Source organism: Coptis chinensis, chromosome 8 (genome assembly GCF_015680905.1).
Source record: "Coptis chinensis isolate HL-2020 chromosome 8, ASM1568090v1, whole genome shotgun sequence".
NCBI classification, from domain to species: Eukaryota; Viridiplantae; Streptophyta; class Magnoliopsida; order Ranunculales; family Ranunculaceae; genus Coptis; species Coptis chinensis.
This window is the reverse complement of record NC_141463.1, coordinates 79,742,768-79,761,088: the sequence shown is the minus strand read 5'-3', so window position 1 is coordinate 79,761,088 and position 18,321 is coordinate 79,742,768. Positions and strand designations below refer to the sequence as shown.

At 36.9% G+C, this 18,321-nt stretch overlaps 1 protein-coding gene across 1 annotated transcript; it reads right to left on the bottom strand.

Annotated features, from left to right (window-relative positions):
- Positions 1-123: 123 nt before the first annotated feature.
- On the bottom strand, positions 124-9,586 carry LOC147483352 (uncharacterized). The gene is made up of 16 exons (XM_086580265.1): positions 9,357-9,586; positions 9,011-9,215; positions 6,741-6,829; positions 6,538-6,616; positions 6,236-6,363; positions 5,833-5,931; positions 4,738-4,846; positions 3,824-3,903; positions 3,515-3,742; positions 3,366-3,431; positions 2,871-2,968; positions 2,563-2,637; positions 2,311-2,459; positions 2,103-2,228; positions 467-1,787; positions 124-381 (listed from the first exon to the last, which is right to left on the bottom strand). Exons 1-15 carry the CDS (start codon positions 9,402-9,404, stop codon positions 469-471), a joined length of 2,898 nt encoding a protein of 965 aa, XP_086436391.1. The 5' UTR covers positions 9,405-9,586; the 3' UTR covers positions 124-381; positions 467-468.
- Positions 9,587-18,321: the final 8,735 nt, after the last annotated feature.

Here is an 18,321-nt window from a genome sequence, read left to right as displayed (position 1 = left end):
GAGGTCGGGCACATTGAACATTTAAAAATCAGGAGGTAGAAGTACTCGGAAAGATGTGGAACTGGGAATTACTGGAAAGTCTGTAACTTTTTTTGGAAGATTAAGAATATGGAAATTATAAGAAAAAAGAGATAAAACAAAAATATAAATAAGAAAGCAATCAAATACACCATTGAGAAACAAGAGCAAGTTTTTGAGTGAACAAATATGTACACGCAGAACCCCAGCGACAAGTACAGGCAGCGGTAAACCTAAATAAGTAATATACTGAACTGTACTTTTGGTCCTTGATACTTCCTTCGTGTAGCCTACACAAAACTCAGTCCAACTAACACATGACAAATCCTCCACTCATCCTTAACGCAACAGTAAAAGATGCCTCTGCAGCAACCAAAAGAATATTATACACTATAAGCACTGTATGGCATCTAACCATTATATTTATAAAACCAATCTCATATCTTACAGTTAAGTTGACGAGGTCGAAGAAACGGATGATGGGGTTGGTCCAGTAATATTCATAGAGCTACCTCCCCAGATGCTTGCGCTTGAGGAGCCCCAATATGGATAGAACGGGTCGGGAGGTGACGACAGCGGTATATTCCCAAGAAGCATCTGCACCACAGTGCTCATCGGTGGTCTGTCATTGGGCCTGTACTGAGTACACCATAACGCAACTGTAGCTAGTATCTTTGCTTTTGATTTGTCCTTGTCCTCGATGCCACAATCATCCACAATTTCATCTAGTTTCCCAATCTTGAATTTTTCCCAAACTTGTCCAGGTAACCAATTTTCGCCATCAAGATTACTCTTCCTCCCCAAAACTTCAAATAACATCATGCCAAAACTATAAATATCACTTTTGGAAGTTACTGGCATTTGCATCCACATTTCTGGGGCAGCATAGCTGCGGGTCCCTCTAAACTCAACCACAGATATCTTGCTTAAATCTCTTTGAGAAACCTTAGCCATTCCAAAATCTGCAACTTTAGGAGAAAGTTTTAAGTCAAGGAGCACATTCCCAGGCTTTACGTCATAGTGAACTATTTCATGAACGCAACCCTCGTGCAAGTAAGAAAGACCTTTTGCTGTCCCAATTGCAATATCATACAAATTCTCCCATGGTAAATTAAGGTGGTTCTCATATAAAACCTTATCGAAAGATCCATTGTCCAAGTACTCATAAACAAGTGCTTTCATATTGGCCTCAAAGCAATACCCGTAGAGTATAACTAAGTGACGATGCAAAGTACTACTCATTGTTCTCACTTCAGCCATGAATGTGAACTCCATGACTTCCATTGCAGTTTTCTTTAGTTTCTTGACGGCTACTTTCACACCATTAGGTAATGTTCCTTTGAATACATCTCCATATGCACCAGAACCTATTGGATCACTGAAATCTTCAGTAATGCTCGTAAGGTCCTTATGTGAATATTGTTGTATTTTCTTTCTTCCCAGCTCACCTAATAACATCTCAATTGAGTTTGAGCTTCCACTGTCTCGTTTAAATACATCCACAACTTTGACAGCTTCAATCACTTTCTCCAATTCCACTTCCACTTCCTTCTCTATCGCTACAGCCGCCTCTTCATGAGCAGCCTTATCTTTACCAACCTCAGTTACCGGTTGTTTCTCAATCTCTGTAAGAGGTACCCCTTCACCAACTATCTCAGTTTTAATATCCCCAAGCTTCAATTGTTTTTCCAGTTGTATGGCAGCATAATTTTCTTCCCTCTCCTCACTCTCTACCAACTCTCTGAATAATTGCATAAAGGTGTCGCAATCTAAAAGAAAATGCTTGTGAATGTCAGTATCGATAAGATGATAATATATATTAAAAGTATAAACGTTATGAACTCAAGGAACCCTCCAATTGCGTAAAGAAGCAATTAAAGACAGGCATAAATAGGCACGGAGACTTATCCTAGTCAGAACATTTAGAAGTTTCTTCTATTAATAATTACTTAAAACCATGTCCTTTAAGCCATCTCAATCTTATATTTAAAACGCATGAAAATAAACATTAAATGAAATGAAAGATCTGATGATTAGAAATCTATAGAAAATGGAGATGAACAACAACAAAAAACAATACTCACTTTCTACAGACACGAACCAGATACAAAAGAGCTTCTCCTTTGAGTCCCCCTCAGAAAAATCAGTTGCAGCCCAGACACAGGATTTAGAGCTTGATGCGTGTACATCCACTAACATTCCGGAAGAAACTAAAACAAGGTAGAATATATGAAAACAAACTCAAATAAATGAAACAGTATTTGTAACACAGATAAAAGCGCCAGATCATACTTCGATGATTCGCATAGATGTTGAGCGACTTTGATCTCATAACCAATCGAACTTTTCCAGTTAATTTGTGCTTCAATAGCTTTACAGTACCAACACATAGTTCCTTCCATTGATCCCCCTTTCTTTCAAACTCGTAAAGCTTCGATTTCCTACAAGTCACCGACCAAAAAGCATGTATAAAATGGAATGTACTGAAAATCATCTAAATTTTAAAGCCAAGCAATTAAACAAGGTGATCATAGCTTAGCTTACATTTGGAGAAGCACATCTTCATCTTCTTCACCAGTTATTATATGCTCTACTACAGCTCCTGCATTTTCACCTTCGCTGCTGGTCATTATTGAAATCAGAAATTCACAGAGACAAAGAGAGAAGTGATGGACTGACTCTGGGGAGATGTTATATGGGATGAAATGATCAGATATTGTGTTTGTCGTTGAAAGAGCAACTCTACAGGGACTTGGAAAGTCAACCGTGTTGTGCCAGTAATGGAAGCATTTAATACTTTAATCAATATGTAGAATAAAATAATGGATCATTATTCATGTCATAGAGCTCACTCCAAAGAAGTCATGTGCATGGTAATGCAATTGCATGGAGACAAATCTTGTACTTTGTACTTTGTCTGCGAGAACAATTCTTGGAACCGTTGGACAACCTGACGTATGAAAATGATGAAGAACATGTAAACTGTGATGCCCAAAGAAAATATATAGCATGACATACAACATTCATGACCATGATCACTGTGAATCACTTACTCGGACAGTTAAAATCTTGGTTTCTTTGTTACTTATGTGTTTTCTTATGAAATATCTAGTTGAACACTTAGCTAAAGTTTCAATTAAACGTGTGCTACCATTATAATACCTATATCATTTCTCCCATGTGAGAAGGTGGACACACTTCTCACAAATGATGCCAACAGAAGTTCTACTTCTTAGCCAAAAAAAGGGGCTGGCTGTACTTTAGACACTATATAAAGGTCTGCAAACCCTAGATTCTTGGATAATTAAAAAATCATATACAAAGACTACTCAAACGTATCCACCTACCAAGTTTTCAGCTCCAGGAAGATTTCCTCTTTTAGCAAGATTAACAGCAAGCTCCAGGTTGTTTAGCTGTAACAGTCATCAGATAACATTCATTTATACAATCTTCCAATTGCCTTTTATAGCATAACAGGTAAGCTTATAAAACATACTTGACTGCTGACAAAAGGCACTATTGTTGCCTCGTTAACAGTGGCAAGTAACACCTGCCCTCGCCGATTAACAGCATAGAATCCTCCTACTGATGATGCCTCTGATGTCAAAAATATAGGATATGGACTGATTCGATTTCTGTAAACTGCGGTAGCAGTCTCCAAATCGTATACAAATAGAAGTCCAAGTTTTGTGATCACATATATCAAACCGTACTTGTGGGATATCTGCAAGAGAGAAACACTAACGATTTAATAATTATATCAAATACCAAAACCATGTACAAGAATTACCACTTAAAACGTTACCTGCATTGCCACTGGGAAGTCATCAGCAAAATCTGGTGGGAAGAACAGATCTGCTTGTTTCTTTGTAAAAGCTGGTTTACCTGCCAATTAAATCGAAGAATTGATACAGAAAAAAGTAATCAGTGAAGGTTCGGGAAATGGTGAAAAGGCAGAAGGTAAAACAAAAAATTTCTACAGGAGTAGTGATCACTGATCAGCTACAAAGACGGTACGCTCTCTTCTCCAAATCTATCATTAGCAGTCCAGTTTTCCTCAATAAAAATCTTAGATAACACAATAACATTATACCCATTAGTTCAAAAATCTGCTATATGCTGTCAAAAATATATCTATATCAGTCTCTGTAAAATTAATACCAACATGAGTAGTAACATTTTTTTATCTTCTCAAAAGAATAATAACTGCATAACATAGGTTAGGTTAGCAAAAGACCTAAGGAACACCCCAGAAATAATCACATACACCAAAGCTAGTAAGGAACTACCCATAATTACATAATAAACGAGTCCAATTACAAATAACTATGAAACTTTGACTCCATAAATAGAGTAACCCCCTTAACCAATCATACAAATTCTATTTGTCTTTCATCACAATATACAAAATTAAAAAACACTCGAGTCCTATTACAAATGAAACTATGAAATTTCAACTCCCTAAATAGAATAATTCCCCTTGACCGGTCATACAAAGTCTGCACCACAATCATTCTAAAAGCAAAAAGATGCAGAGTAGCATGACAGCCAAAGGTCAAATGCACCGTAAGAAAAGAAGTAGAACCATTTTGTTTTATAAACTCTCAAAAGAACATATTGAATGACAGGAAAAAAGTACAAGGTAGAAAGAGGTGCCCTAGTACGTGTTAACCCAAATTTTAATGAGCGGAGAAAGACAAAGGACAAGCCTAAACAGACCTGGTTGAGCACCAAGTTCAATGACGTGCAATTTGGACGTGAGTTGTCCAGCATTACTAGTCTTTGAGGCAAAACAGATAAGAGTAGAAGGATTCTCATTTCCTGGAACCTGTGTACGACAATGCACGTCAGTATGATTTTAAGCTCATATATTATCAAAACATTGAATTATATACAAACAGAACACAGACCTCAACATGAATCTAGATAGACAAATCTTTCTATACTGGTGGAAATAAAATCACATTACCCTCAAATGAGGTCAACTCAACATTGGTTCTACAACGTCATCACAGGTTCATCAATTAACAGGCCCCAATGAGTAAAATAAGTGGGCAGGGGCAGGCACATTGACAAAAATCATATTTGTGATGCTGCCCTCGGTGGGTTGATCAACCACGTGGTAGGTCAAACATTACAGGATAGGGCACCCAAATGGACTTCTAATTTCACATGTTTGACTAAGATTTACAAATCTGTTTACCATGTTCTGTAGTACTTTTCATCAAATGATAACCAAGGTGAAAAGATATTGGTTATGGCTGATAAACTGTTCTTCCCTGCTGTCTGTCTAGTCTACCAAAGTGCAACAGGCAGAATTTAATTGTGCTTGCATAAATCCACACAGATATTGAGGAAAACTTTAATTGTGTTTGCATAAATCAACATTGAGAGCAGTATTAATTGTGGTTGTAAAAATCATCCCCAGACAACACTCTAATAGACCAGTAAACCCATGTCTGGCTGTCCCAGCACGACATGCAACAAACCTGCATGACAATGTACCAAACAATATTTCCCGAGCGGAGATGATTCACTCAGAAACAAACCAGCTAGGCCTCCCTCAAATAGGATAGGGTAAAAAAAACAGACCAAATGGATCACACTAAGCAATAGAGAGAAGAGACAATTTAAGGTTAAAATGAGGGGAGTGGGGGAAGAAAAACAAGTAAACAAATGTCGATTCGAAGTTGTGCTTTTATACACTACAAAAATGCACTAAAAATAAATGGTGTACAGAGATGTGCACGAACGTGTAAAGAGACACATGGGGGCACATAAAAGCACACAGAAGGTTGAAGAAATGTTGCATACCTTAAACGAGGCAAATGCTGCACCATGCGCTTCAAGAGCTTGGCTACGCTGTTGATCCACAGAAAAAAGCTGCATATTTCCCTTGACCAATTGGGGCCTCTACAAAAGACAGAAAGAACGGATTTGAGGAAAAACAGTATTGGAACTCAAAAAAGTAAATGTCACGCGAAATGAAAATACAAGGAAAACATGTATAAACATATTAATTAATGTCGATTGGGCCTTCTGGCTGTATTCCTATACAGCATCACTTAGTTATGTTGAATCTGTAGGCTACCACAACCTACATTTCTCCCTTAGTTGACATTTCTTTTTCCCGATAACATGGAAACGGTTATGAAAACATCAGCATGCAAAGGAGAACATGGAAGCATAAAGCTTGAATTACTGCAAAGAAAGATACCTCAGCTGAACCCGGAGCGATTCCAATCAAGACAAGCCACTTTCCAGCAGGATCACAGCGATAATTAATCATTTGATTGCGTGCCAAATTTGCTGTTCTATCGAACATCTTTGCAGGCTCTGACTCACCTGCAAATAAACCATACTTAGACAATGTATTCATCCATGTAGTGGAGTTGTTCTTTCAGTAAGAACAACCCCTCCATTAGAAAAAATTAGCGAGAGCAATAGCGATAGAGAGGAAGGGAGGGAGAGAGAGAATTAACATAATATTAAAACGATGGCAAGAGGAATGTAACTTGCCTTCAATCGACCAATGATATACTGAGGTTTGTGTGACCAGGCCCAGCATTTTTGGACTAATCCACTTCCAAAAGACAATCTACACAAAACGAGGTGATCAAGTTGGACTAATTGTTTTTAGTCGGTCAAGTCAAACATATTGAATCTAAGACAAGTATTACAACTTTAAAGGTTAGTGTCAATAGTGAAGAGGGAAGGCATACCTGCTCAGGCATCTGATGTGACTTCATCTTTTTTTTCATTTCAATGTTGAATGTTTGCAAATGATCTTGAGTTGTTCCAGGAAGTTGAGCTTCAAGTAAAATCAATATTGTTATTGAGATGAGGCATACAGCATGTTTCCCGCAAACGGAAAATCCAAAAGTTAAAAAGAGAACAAATGTTACATATATATGTCTGACACAAATGGCTGCATAGTTCAGATATTAATTAAACTTTATTCGTCATGTAACCAACAATTAGAGATAACCAAGGCCTGACTCCCAACAAAAAAAATTCTTCGAAAACATCTCAAACCTGATCCCACTTTAAAATATGTCAAATGCCCTGACAACCATTATGAACAGAGGGGAGAAGGATCTCCTTTAAAACCACGGGAATTGAACAAAAAGAAAAGAGAGATTTTGACTCAAATGTAAACCCACACCAAACCAACGGTCCCATAAACTAGAAAACCGCTAAGCAGTGAGACCGACGTTAGTCTGGTCTGGTGGAGGGCAAGCAATGAAAGGATAAAAGAAAGGGGAGGATAGGGAAGAGATAAACAGTATTTGTGTAAGAATTTCGCTTTTTTTTTTGGCTGAATTTGAAGGGAGGAAGAGGAAGAATACTGGAAACAAAGAATAAGAAAGTGAGACACACACTTTTTGTGTGAACGGACACCCAAGTCAACTTTGCATACGGCCCAAGTTAAAGCACTGGGCTTCCCTTTAACTAGCAAAAATTACTATACAAAAAAAAAAGTCAAGTATGTAATTGGGAAACAAGGCAAACAAGGGAAAATCGCAAATAGCTAAAATTGGCCGAGATATGTTAAATATCTCGAGATTCCTTGGGACACATTACTGAGCAAAAAAAAGAGGATGGGACATGTTAATAACTAGTAAGTACCATACTACCATCTAAAGGGCTGTTTTATACTTCAAATTTTTATATAAACTTTACAAGATTTTAACTTTTTTATCCACAAATCTCTTTGCTATAAAATTGGTATCATAGGACAGGTTTTCAGGTCTACTGGAGGATACTCATGATCAAATCAATTATAGAAAAGAAAAACTTAGGTTGAAACCATATGAAATGCATATATTGAGGGCATAGTAAGGAAAGAGTGATGTATGTAGAGTACTAACAAACATCTAGCACTTTAAATGCCAATATTTTTATCATCAAAATATTGGTTGCCTTCATAACGGTTTTCAAAATCTTCAAAATGACATTATCATCAAGTTCTGCAAAACAAAACTTCCTTATAAATGACTACTATGTATGTCCTAGAGATGGAAGGTTTATGAGGCACAAGCTAAAATATGTAGTGAATACAGATATGACATGTCAAAGAAGTGTAATGCACGTTGGGGAAAAGATTGGTGTAACTGCCAAAGGCATGGAGATTCTCTATCCGCCATGTAAGCAGAAACAAACTATTCCTTTAGTTTGACAACAATGTGTTTTAAAAACCAACGCTCAAACTCAATACTCAAAGTCCAAGCCATTTTCGATTATCACATGAGTGAACTACGAAAAAGTGGTGGAAGGATCAACAAATAGTGATTCTTGTGGTAGTGGAAGACTAGCGCGTCCTTCATGAAATCAACCTAATAATCTCCCGACATTTTTCATATCAACATTCAATGTATTACAAAATTAGGTACTTTCACAGAGCTTAACTTTTCAGTGAGCTCCAGAGATATCTTTTTACCAAAGCTTTGTCTAGTGATGAACATTAGATTAGAAAGATAATGTCAGATGTACACCAAACGTAACTTTGACATTATCTTCACCGATCCTGGCATTTCTTTTATCGGTGAAGATAAAAGAAACTATGTTCTATGTTAACTAAGAAAGTAAGGATGTACATGGATTTCTAACCTTCTCCTACATATAAACAAACTTCTTGTCTAAGAGACTATGCACTCTAACCTTCACCTACAGAGAAATTAAACTCAGCTACAACTTCCTTTGAAAAAATATTAATCGTTGTGTCGAAGAAGATGCACCTTTCAATGTTTGTTTACTACAACACTGTCCATCTTATAAAGAACAATTATGCTAATTTAAAATTTCTAAAATTATCATTGATCCACGAGAACGGAAAAAAAAAACACCCAACTCTTATCAATAGTACAGCATATAAATTATTAGATTATATGTCAAATGTATCCATGAATAACACAAAAGATATGATCTAGTTACCAGGACAACGAGATCATAAGTAACTAAAAAAGTAATAGTTCAATTTCGAACTACTGACCTTTCAAAGCAAGAATTCTAGAATTAGGATTCATCAAGGCGGAATCAGCAGTAATAGGCCTTCTCAACGGCTGATTAGGCATACTCATATCAATAATAACAACACTATTCTGCGGTGATGTTTCTCGTACACATATATACTTATCCGATTCCATCGTTACATGTGTAAACGTTATGAATTGCGGATTGATTCCAATACTAGGCAACTACAAATCACATAAAAACATAATCAGCTCAACATTCAATGGTTCAGATCCAACAGATCTGAAGACTAACTAAACTTTAATCAATCGAATCGATATTGAAACTTAATAGATCACATCAGATCAGTAATATTGATGACTTACAGTTAATGCCTCTTTCATAGTGATGGGAGCATTAGCAGCAGCAGCCATGGTAAATTAGATCGGTTAAACACACAAAATGAAAACCAGATCTGTGTAAATAAGATCGAAACTGGAGATCTGAAGGTTTCAGTCGTCCTCTAGAGACGGATCTGAAGAGGAGGAATAGAATAATGAGGGGAAGCCTCTTTTTTTTTTTTTTTAAGTTTTCTCTCTCTTGGTTGAATGTCAAAATATATATTGCGCACTCACACAGTCACACTTGCTGCTGACTGTTGATTAGTTGTCAAAAAGCCCATGATTCTTGGGCTATTGTTTTACTCGGTCCATGGACTTTGTGGTGTTTGTTAAGCATAATGATAACCACGTGGACTCTTACAATTCGTCTTTCAAGTTTGAACCATCTTTTTTCTAATTCACAGAATTCACTACACTCACCGTCGTTTGTCATATCTATTCTACTCTGTAAGGGCATCTCCAATGGAGAGTGGAAAAATCCACCTCCACATAGGCGCCATTAGGATTATACACTCTAGAGAAATCCCAAATACATAAAGTGTATATTTACTATTTGTGGCTATTCCAATGGTAGGTGGAGAGTAAGTAACTGAAAAATGCAATATGACATCAATAAGTTGCCATTTCTTTATTTATTTTATTTTGTTGTACAAAATCAAGATAAATTAGATATCCGCGGTCCTTTCAGTATTCACAAAACTCCTTCCACGTGTAGATGTTTCATTACCCGAAAACGAAAAGTGAAAGCTCAATTAAACAAGGCCCAAGCCCAGTAAACTTCTCTCCTAACATACAAACCCTACCTCTTCTCAAAAATAGATCTGGTAGCTGCCAACCATACCTACCAAAGAAAGAAGAAAACCATGTTCTTCTTCATCATCGAAAACGGATCGTCATCATCAAAGAAAACCAGATCGTCATCATCAAAGAAAACCAGATCGTTGAAAACAGGTTCTTCATCATTTACTACTTTTTATAGTCGTTTGTGTGTTCTTTACTCGTGCTCTACCGAATTTCCACGCATTTAGCTGTGTCGACACGCGAATCCGTGTCGACACGGTGTCGACACATTTATTTTAGATATTGCCGTGTCCATGTAACCTAGTTTTTTTCTCAAAGCCCTCCGACCATGTATCTATGTCGTGTCGGTGTCGGTGTCGGTACGACACGACACGGGACACGGCGGAAGGAGAGGCGTACCCATCCAACACAGGTACGTCATCAAGGAAGCCAACAAAGCTGTAATCCTAGACTCCTAGAGGAAATGCCAGAGCGATTGCGTGCAACGCGCTACAATTTTTAAGCATACCAAAATTAGGGGGAAACAACCTCCCCCATGCAATATAAATCGTGTCTTTGTCTATAAATAATATAAATACACATGGTTTTGTTCAAAGAAAAAAAAATCTCCCATCCAAATATTGCCAATTTTCTTTCTTCTTTTATGAACAATGTTCAATAGAGAAAATATGTGGTAGAAACATCATGTGAATTGAAGCAAACTACAACTTCAGTAATTTATAACATGCGTATTACTTATATATATTTCTTTAGTTTTCTGAATTATATTTTTTAGATAGAAATTGCAGAACTAATACTGGAGCAGTAAGAAAAATGATTCATTGTCAATATTTTTATCCCTAATTCCTTAATTTTAAACTAGCCAATAGAACAAAAGCGCGCAGTGGGCTGTGGACCTAATATGTTCGAGTTCTTCATCAACCTGGAGCTAAACCGGGCTGTCCTGCAACGAACCAAGGGGAGCCACTATCTAACCAACCTGGAACAAAAATCTTCGGGTACTTGGAGATCAACTTTAGCGACGTCCATATTTGATCCTTTTTAAAACTTACTTCCATTCTATCATCATCAAATTGATAAAATTCTGGATCAGGGCATTTTTTAACACGGTGTTCCAGAGTTTTTTTTCTTTGAAATTTCTCTTAAATATCTCCTCTCTATCATTTATTTTCATCGACTCTGTTTTTTTCATTTTGCAAAACCAGCTGGCTAAGGGGTTCCAACATCAAGTCCAAGGAGTGCGCCTGGGGCGAATCCTCATAATGTTCCCTTGGCATATGTGGGATGTGCGCAGTGATTACAGATTTACCTGCAGCTGTTGAGGATGTATGCGTTCCATAGCCTCTATGAGCTTGAAGTTACAATTGGAAGGGTTGAATGCTGTTCCATTTTCACTGTTACCTTTCCATCTCTCTGCCACTGGTATCATTGCTCCGTCATTGAAACTACTGCTCCCTGCCCAAATGCCAGTGTCAAGTAATCTGATAATCACATTTTTACCATAAAACAGAAATGTGTTTTATGCCAAGGAACTTGGGGGTGCGAGTGGTGAATAGCTTTCTATATGACTCACAGTATGGGGCACGATGACCTGGTAGTTTATGCAACTCGGATAGCTGAGATGTTGTTAGCCTCGAACTAACTAAAGCCATGCATAACATGGTTGTAGGAGTAGAGTAATGTTTCTTCCTTGTAGGAATCTTGCATTGATGAGAGAGATGCCAATGTGTATCGCTGCTATGATTCATGTGTTAAGAAGGATGCTCGCTTTCCATCGACTTCTTTCGAGTGATTACATATTCATTATCATTTAAAGTTTAATCACAATGACGGCAACACCTAGGGGAATTGCTTAAGCATTTCACTGAACAATAGTTAACTTTTCATATTATTTAGCAGGATTGCATAAGCGGGCATTTGACAACATACAATTATTACCTCTGCATAATGCTTGGCAAGATTGCATAAGCATTGGACAACATTTCTAATTGCATCACCAAGTTCTCCGTTGACTTCCTTTTTAAGGGACTACAAAGAGAAAAATAAGGATGAGAAGAAAAGAAAAAGGAAATTGGTATTATGCTAATAGTTATGAATGCCGCTTATGATTTTACTTCATATAAAAGGATAATAATGGGAACAGAAAGGAAACTTAGAAATGTTGTACCTTTTCATAGTCATGTCCATAAATTCGTTTATAGGTAGAGAATGTAATCTCAAGTCGTGGAATGCTTCTCTTGTTTGAATATCTAGGACAACAGACTCTTCAATGGCTCCCCGGCCTTCCTTCCCATGTTTTGTATAGTCTTCTTTGCATCACACTTTGCAATGTGTTGGCTGATGTCCACATGGTGTGACTTGTGTGATGCTGGCATTGCAATAAGCATCTACAATACCAATTAATCCATATCCATCATATCAGTTGTAACTGCGAATCCACGTCGTTCATAACAATTAATCATACTATAGACTACATGTGCTTTGGCTGGTAATAACTAATAGCACATTTTTTGGTTCAAATGGGTTGGAACTTAAGAGTGTCAAGTGATAATGTTAAATTCTGTGTTAGTGGTGATGCTAGGAGAGTTGAGACATAGATATATTAGAGAAACCAAGAATAAGAACTAAGAAGACTAGAGATTTATTAGTGTTGGAATATAGAGTCTGAGAGAGAGAGTTTGTTCTCTACCCAGAGTTACATACTTATACTAACCTAAAACATGATAATAGAAACTACTAGATATGGATGTCCACACTTATAGAAACGTGGGACTTTCTACATGTACTAATACTGACATATTCTAACACTCCCCCTCAAGCTGTAATGCCGCAAACTTGCAAATTCCAGCTTGAATGGCAGAAAGAAAATATAAGAATATCACTCCCCCTTTCGCATAGAACAGTCTTTAGTTGAAGAACTCGAACAACTGTTGAGACGTTTTGGAGGTGAAATTGTCGGTGTAGGCATTGACCTACCCTGAATACTGAAGGTGTACCACAGTCACAAATTGAAATCATAACACCAGTTTAGTGGCGTGTTGCTTGGCTACTACTTCATTCGCTGTTATGGCTGTCATAATATAAATTGAAAACAATAACACTGATTTGATGTGTGCTTCTTGACTGCTACTATCAATATCACTGTTAATGTCAACAAAATACTATTATGGGTACTCCTGAATACTAAATACTGGTGCAGTTATAACTTGACTGCTACCTGAAACATCCACTCGCAGTTTAGGCTTGACTGCTACCTGAAACATACTTGCGGTTTGGCTTGATCAAGCTACCAAAACATCACGTCTGCTGTTTTGGTGATCAAGCTATCTCGAACATACTAGCAGTTTTGGCTTGATTGCTACCTGAAACATACTTGCAATTTAGGCTTGACTGCTACTTGAATACTGAAGATTGAATAGTGGAGATGTCATACTGAAGACTGAATAGTGAATATGCCTTGTCATGAAGAGTTTATCAAGGCATGTTGGAATATGGAGACATAAGTACTCTCCCTCATACGTTTCCATATTCTCCTTTCCTCATATACTACTGAATGTCTTCATATCTCCCTATTCCCCCTCTCAAGTTGGAATATACAAGGTTCTTGAAACATACAAAGACTTGTTTATTCCTACTTGAACTTGAAACTAAGAAAACTAAATACCAACTTATACAACCAACCAATGCCCACTTCAAAAAACAATGCTTTATACGCCAATTCACAAAAAAATTTCTAATAGAACATGCATCAAACAATAATCACTATAGAGGGTGGAGGGTAGGTCGTGCCTTTTTATGACTGCGAACTTATGGAACAGTGGAAGATGGAAAGAATAAGTACGTCCTCATGAGATAGAGGTCGTGTGCCCCTATAATACTTTAAACAAACAACTTGATATTCTATAAACTGAGACAGAATATGACATCAATACCAACTGCGCGGAAGCTAGAAACCCAAACATCCACAACTGCATACAAACAATACTACCCCTCCAATCCTGGATGAGAGTGCAAACTACCTTCCAAAGGCTTGATACTTCAAAAATCTAGAAGACGGATGAGTGGGGGCATGGCTATTGTTGAGTGTGTGCATGCCCTCTCTACTGATTTTTTTCACGGCAAGTAGCGTGTGCGCAGGCAAGGGCATATTAGAGTCTTGTGGCGCCCTCTACTTGTCCAACTTCGAGACTTCGTATGCCCCTCCGTCCTGGCTATACTTGGGAGGGCCCGCGCCCTCTTCTCTGAATAACAAAAAAACGCACAATACTGAAAAACAACTTTTGGCGTGCGGACTGAACGCGTGTGTGCCTCGTCCAATACTAACTTCAAATCGAGACTCCAAGATACAAAGAGGTTGTGCCCTTCTTATCAATACTAAGACAGAGAGATTACGAAAGACATAAATTGCGGAAGCGAAATAATACTAAGACATCAATAATGAGAAACTTCGGATCTCTCTCCTAGCATTCTTCAAACAAACTTTAAACACCAGCGGAATATTTAAAACTTACTTCGAACCATAGAGAATAATAAAACGAGAGATTCTGGAACTCATAATACTTAAACATGACGATGAACAGTGTGATGAATAGTACCTATGAATAGTGCCGTGAACAGTCACGTCGAATAATGTCGTGAACAGTAACGGTGAACGGTATTGGTGAACAGTGTTGTGAACAATGCCGGTGAACAGTAAATCCTTCCATAGAAAGATTGAAACTTGAAACTTGAGATATAAGAACTTTTTCTTGTGAGAAATCCTTCTTCTTCTTGAAACTTAACTTGAATACTATATTGGAAAACTTAAAGAAACTTGATTTTTTTTTCTTGGTGAGGGATTCCTCTCCTAGCATACCACTGAACCTCGCTCTAATACCATGTTAAATTATGTGTTAGTGGTGATGCTAGAAGAGTTGAGACATAGATATATTAGAGAAACCAAGAATAAGAACTGAGAAGACTAAAGATTGATTAGGATTGGAATATAGAGTCTGAGAGAGAGAGAGTTTGTTCTCTACCTAGAGTTACATACTAACCTAAAACATGATAATAGAAACTACTAGATATGGATGTCCACACTTATAGAAACGTGGGACTTTCCATATAGGACATATACAAATACTGACATATTCTAACATATAACACCATTGTCCATACAATTATGCCTAATTGCCAACACTGAGATTTTGCAAAGTTATCATACAGGGGCTGTGAGCGTACAAGTGCAACATAAACTCCGATCTCAATGTAGAACACATGATAAAGATGATGCTAAGAGTGCTCATAAGTCATAATGAACATCAATACTTTGATATAATTGTAATTAAAGGCTTTAAATGTACTTACCCTTTGATAGGGACTTGGAGGCTCAGCATTGATAATGTCTTGATCCAATTGCCTTCGGAACATAGTATGATACCTTTGTTTGATGAAGAGAATATGGCTTGATTTTCTACCACAGTACATTGACTCTATTAGGCCTCTTCAGAGTCAAAATTGATTGTTAATGTAATAGAAGTCAGATGCGATGACTTGTATATCTTGAACAAACTACGCCAAGTTAAAAAAAAAGAAAGGATAAGCACGTGGAGAATATAAGGAAAACTGGTTCAATGATGGGCCAATAGAACTATACTCACTTGAATTCCAAAAGAGGTCAGTCCACAGATCGTAGGGAAAATCAAAAGGGGATAGAATAACGTACCTTTGAATTTTAAACGAAAAGAACGAAAACAATTATTCCAACCATATCAAAGGCAAGAAGACAAAACTGTTGGAAAATTGTAGACTTATATTACAGGATTAAAGAATATTAGAAAACGAAAATGAAAGAAAGTATTACCTTTGATTCTGAAAATGAAAACCGGGTTTAAATTTATGTTTCGTTGGTTGCAAAGTGTTTAATTTGAACTTTCGAACTAAACAGGTTTTAATTGGGAATATCAGGAACGGATAAGACGAACGAACGGTTTACTTTTTTTTTTTACCCTTTTCGCGAAGAGCAAAAAGAAAGTGGTTGTCCAACTTTCCGGTACCCTTTGGATTTAAAACTTTGGTCTAAAACTGGGAATACAGGAACTAATTGGAAAATCCAGTATCCGCTTTATATATAAGATTAGTGGATGTATCTCAATGAAATTTCACTTTATATATGCTGAAAAATGCTGGAGCTACTTAGCAAAGGTTAGTGGAGAAAATGTTTAAAAAGCTCATTAAGCGAATCATCGAGGTGTATATCGATGACATGGTGATAAAATCCATGAGAGTTGAGGACCATGTGAAGGACCTCGATACTGTATTTTGAATATTGTGAGAATTTAACATGAAGCTTAACCCAGAGAAGTGTACTTTCAGGGTCAGTTTTGGAACATTCTTGGGATAAATTGTTACCAAGCGAGGCATCGACGCTAATCCTGATCAGATATGAGCACTTCAGCAAATGATATCTCCAACAACTAGAAAGCAGATACAAAAGCTGACTAGAAGAATAGCTGCACTCAATAGATTCATATCCAAAACCTCTGATCGATGTAAGCTGGTTTTCAAGTTGCTTAAAAAGAATACTAAATTTTGTTGGAATGAAGAATGTGAAGAATGTGAAGAAGCATTTTCTGAATTAAAGAAATATCTACAAGAAATGTCGATGCTTACAAAGCCAGATGAGGGAGAAAGTTTGCTTCTCTATTTGGCTATGTCAGAATTTGCTATAAGTTCGGTACTGGTAAAAGTTGAAAAGAGTATTGAAAGACCGGTGTATTTTCAAAGCAAAATGATGCTCGAGACAGAGACATGATATTTGGCACTAGAGAAATACGCTTGGGCGCTTTTATTCTCATCTCAAAGGCTGAAGCCGTATTTTCAATCACACTCTGTGATCGTTATGACGAATCTCCCATTAAAGCAGACTCTGGCAAAAACTGCCAAATTAGGAAGAATGTCGAAATGGTCAGTACTAATAAATGAATTTGGTGTCAAATACCAAAACCGAGTATCGGAGAAAAGTCAGGTACTGGCCGACTTCTTGGTTGATTTTCCATGTGAGGATGCTAGTTGGGGCATGGAAAAGGAGGAGTTCTCAACGCTGCAAGAACCAGAGGATATTATCGATTCAGATGATCCATGGGCTGGAACAAATGGTTGGAAACTATTTGTCGATGGATCATCTGGGAGTGAGGGATGTGGCATCGGGGTGGTATTGGTTACACCCGAAAATCAATGGCTCGAAACAATAGTAACGTTAGAATTCCATGGCATTTGACACTAGACCCTAAACATAAACCTTACACATCTGGACACTAAGCCCAAAATTCTTATAAACTAGACACTAAGCCTAAACCCTAAACCCTTACAAACTAAACCCTAAACCTTAAGACATTAGCCCCTAACCCCCTGTAAACTAGGCCCTAAGCCTAAACTCTAAACTTCTAGACACTAAACCATAAACCAACTCGTTGCATTTCATAGTAGTTGGTCGAACCCACATCATAATAAAATGCATTTTGTATCTGCATTTTAAAATGCATTTGCATATGCACTTTAAAATGTGTAAGCAAGTTTATAATGTGGGTGCATCTGCATTTTAAAATGTTAAGTTTATAACGTAGGTGGTTTAATTTTTGTGGTTTTTGTTTGTGATATACCATATTAAAATGCAAACCATGTGGTTATAAGTGAATTTCATTACTTTATTTTTAGTGAAAATATTTGGTAGTTATTTAAGGTTAAAAGAGATAATAAAACGGTTATAAAACTCAATAACTAAATTGTCCACTTCCACAAAAATGTGGGTAGTTATAGTTAAAGCCTCAAAATCCTATTTTTTTCCTTGTACAAGTAGTTTTCACTATCTAAAAAAGGTAAATAGTAGTAAATATATAAAATAATATTCTTCAATCTTTTAAATGCAAACTTTTCTAAAACAGGCTTCCTAACCCAATTTCTTGTAACGATAGCATGATACTATTACAAGGTTGATATCAAGAATTGTTACACTCATGCGGTTGTTTATTCTAAAATTCAAAACAACAATCTATAAAACCTAACAATAATTGAAATCAAATTTAGCCCCAAGTAAAAACAAATTTTTTTTCCGATAATACAAGTAAAAACATTGAGACATCTCTGTTATAAACAATTTCTTTTAAAGCAG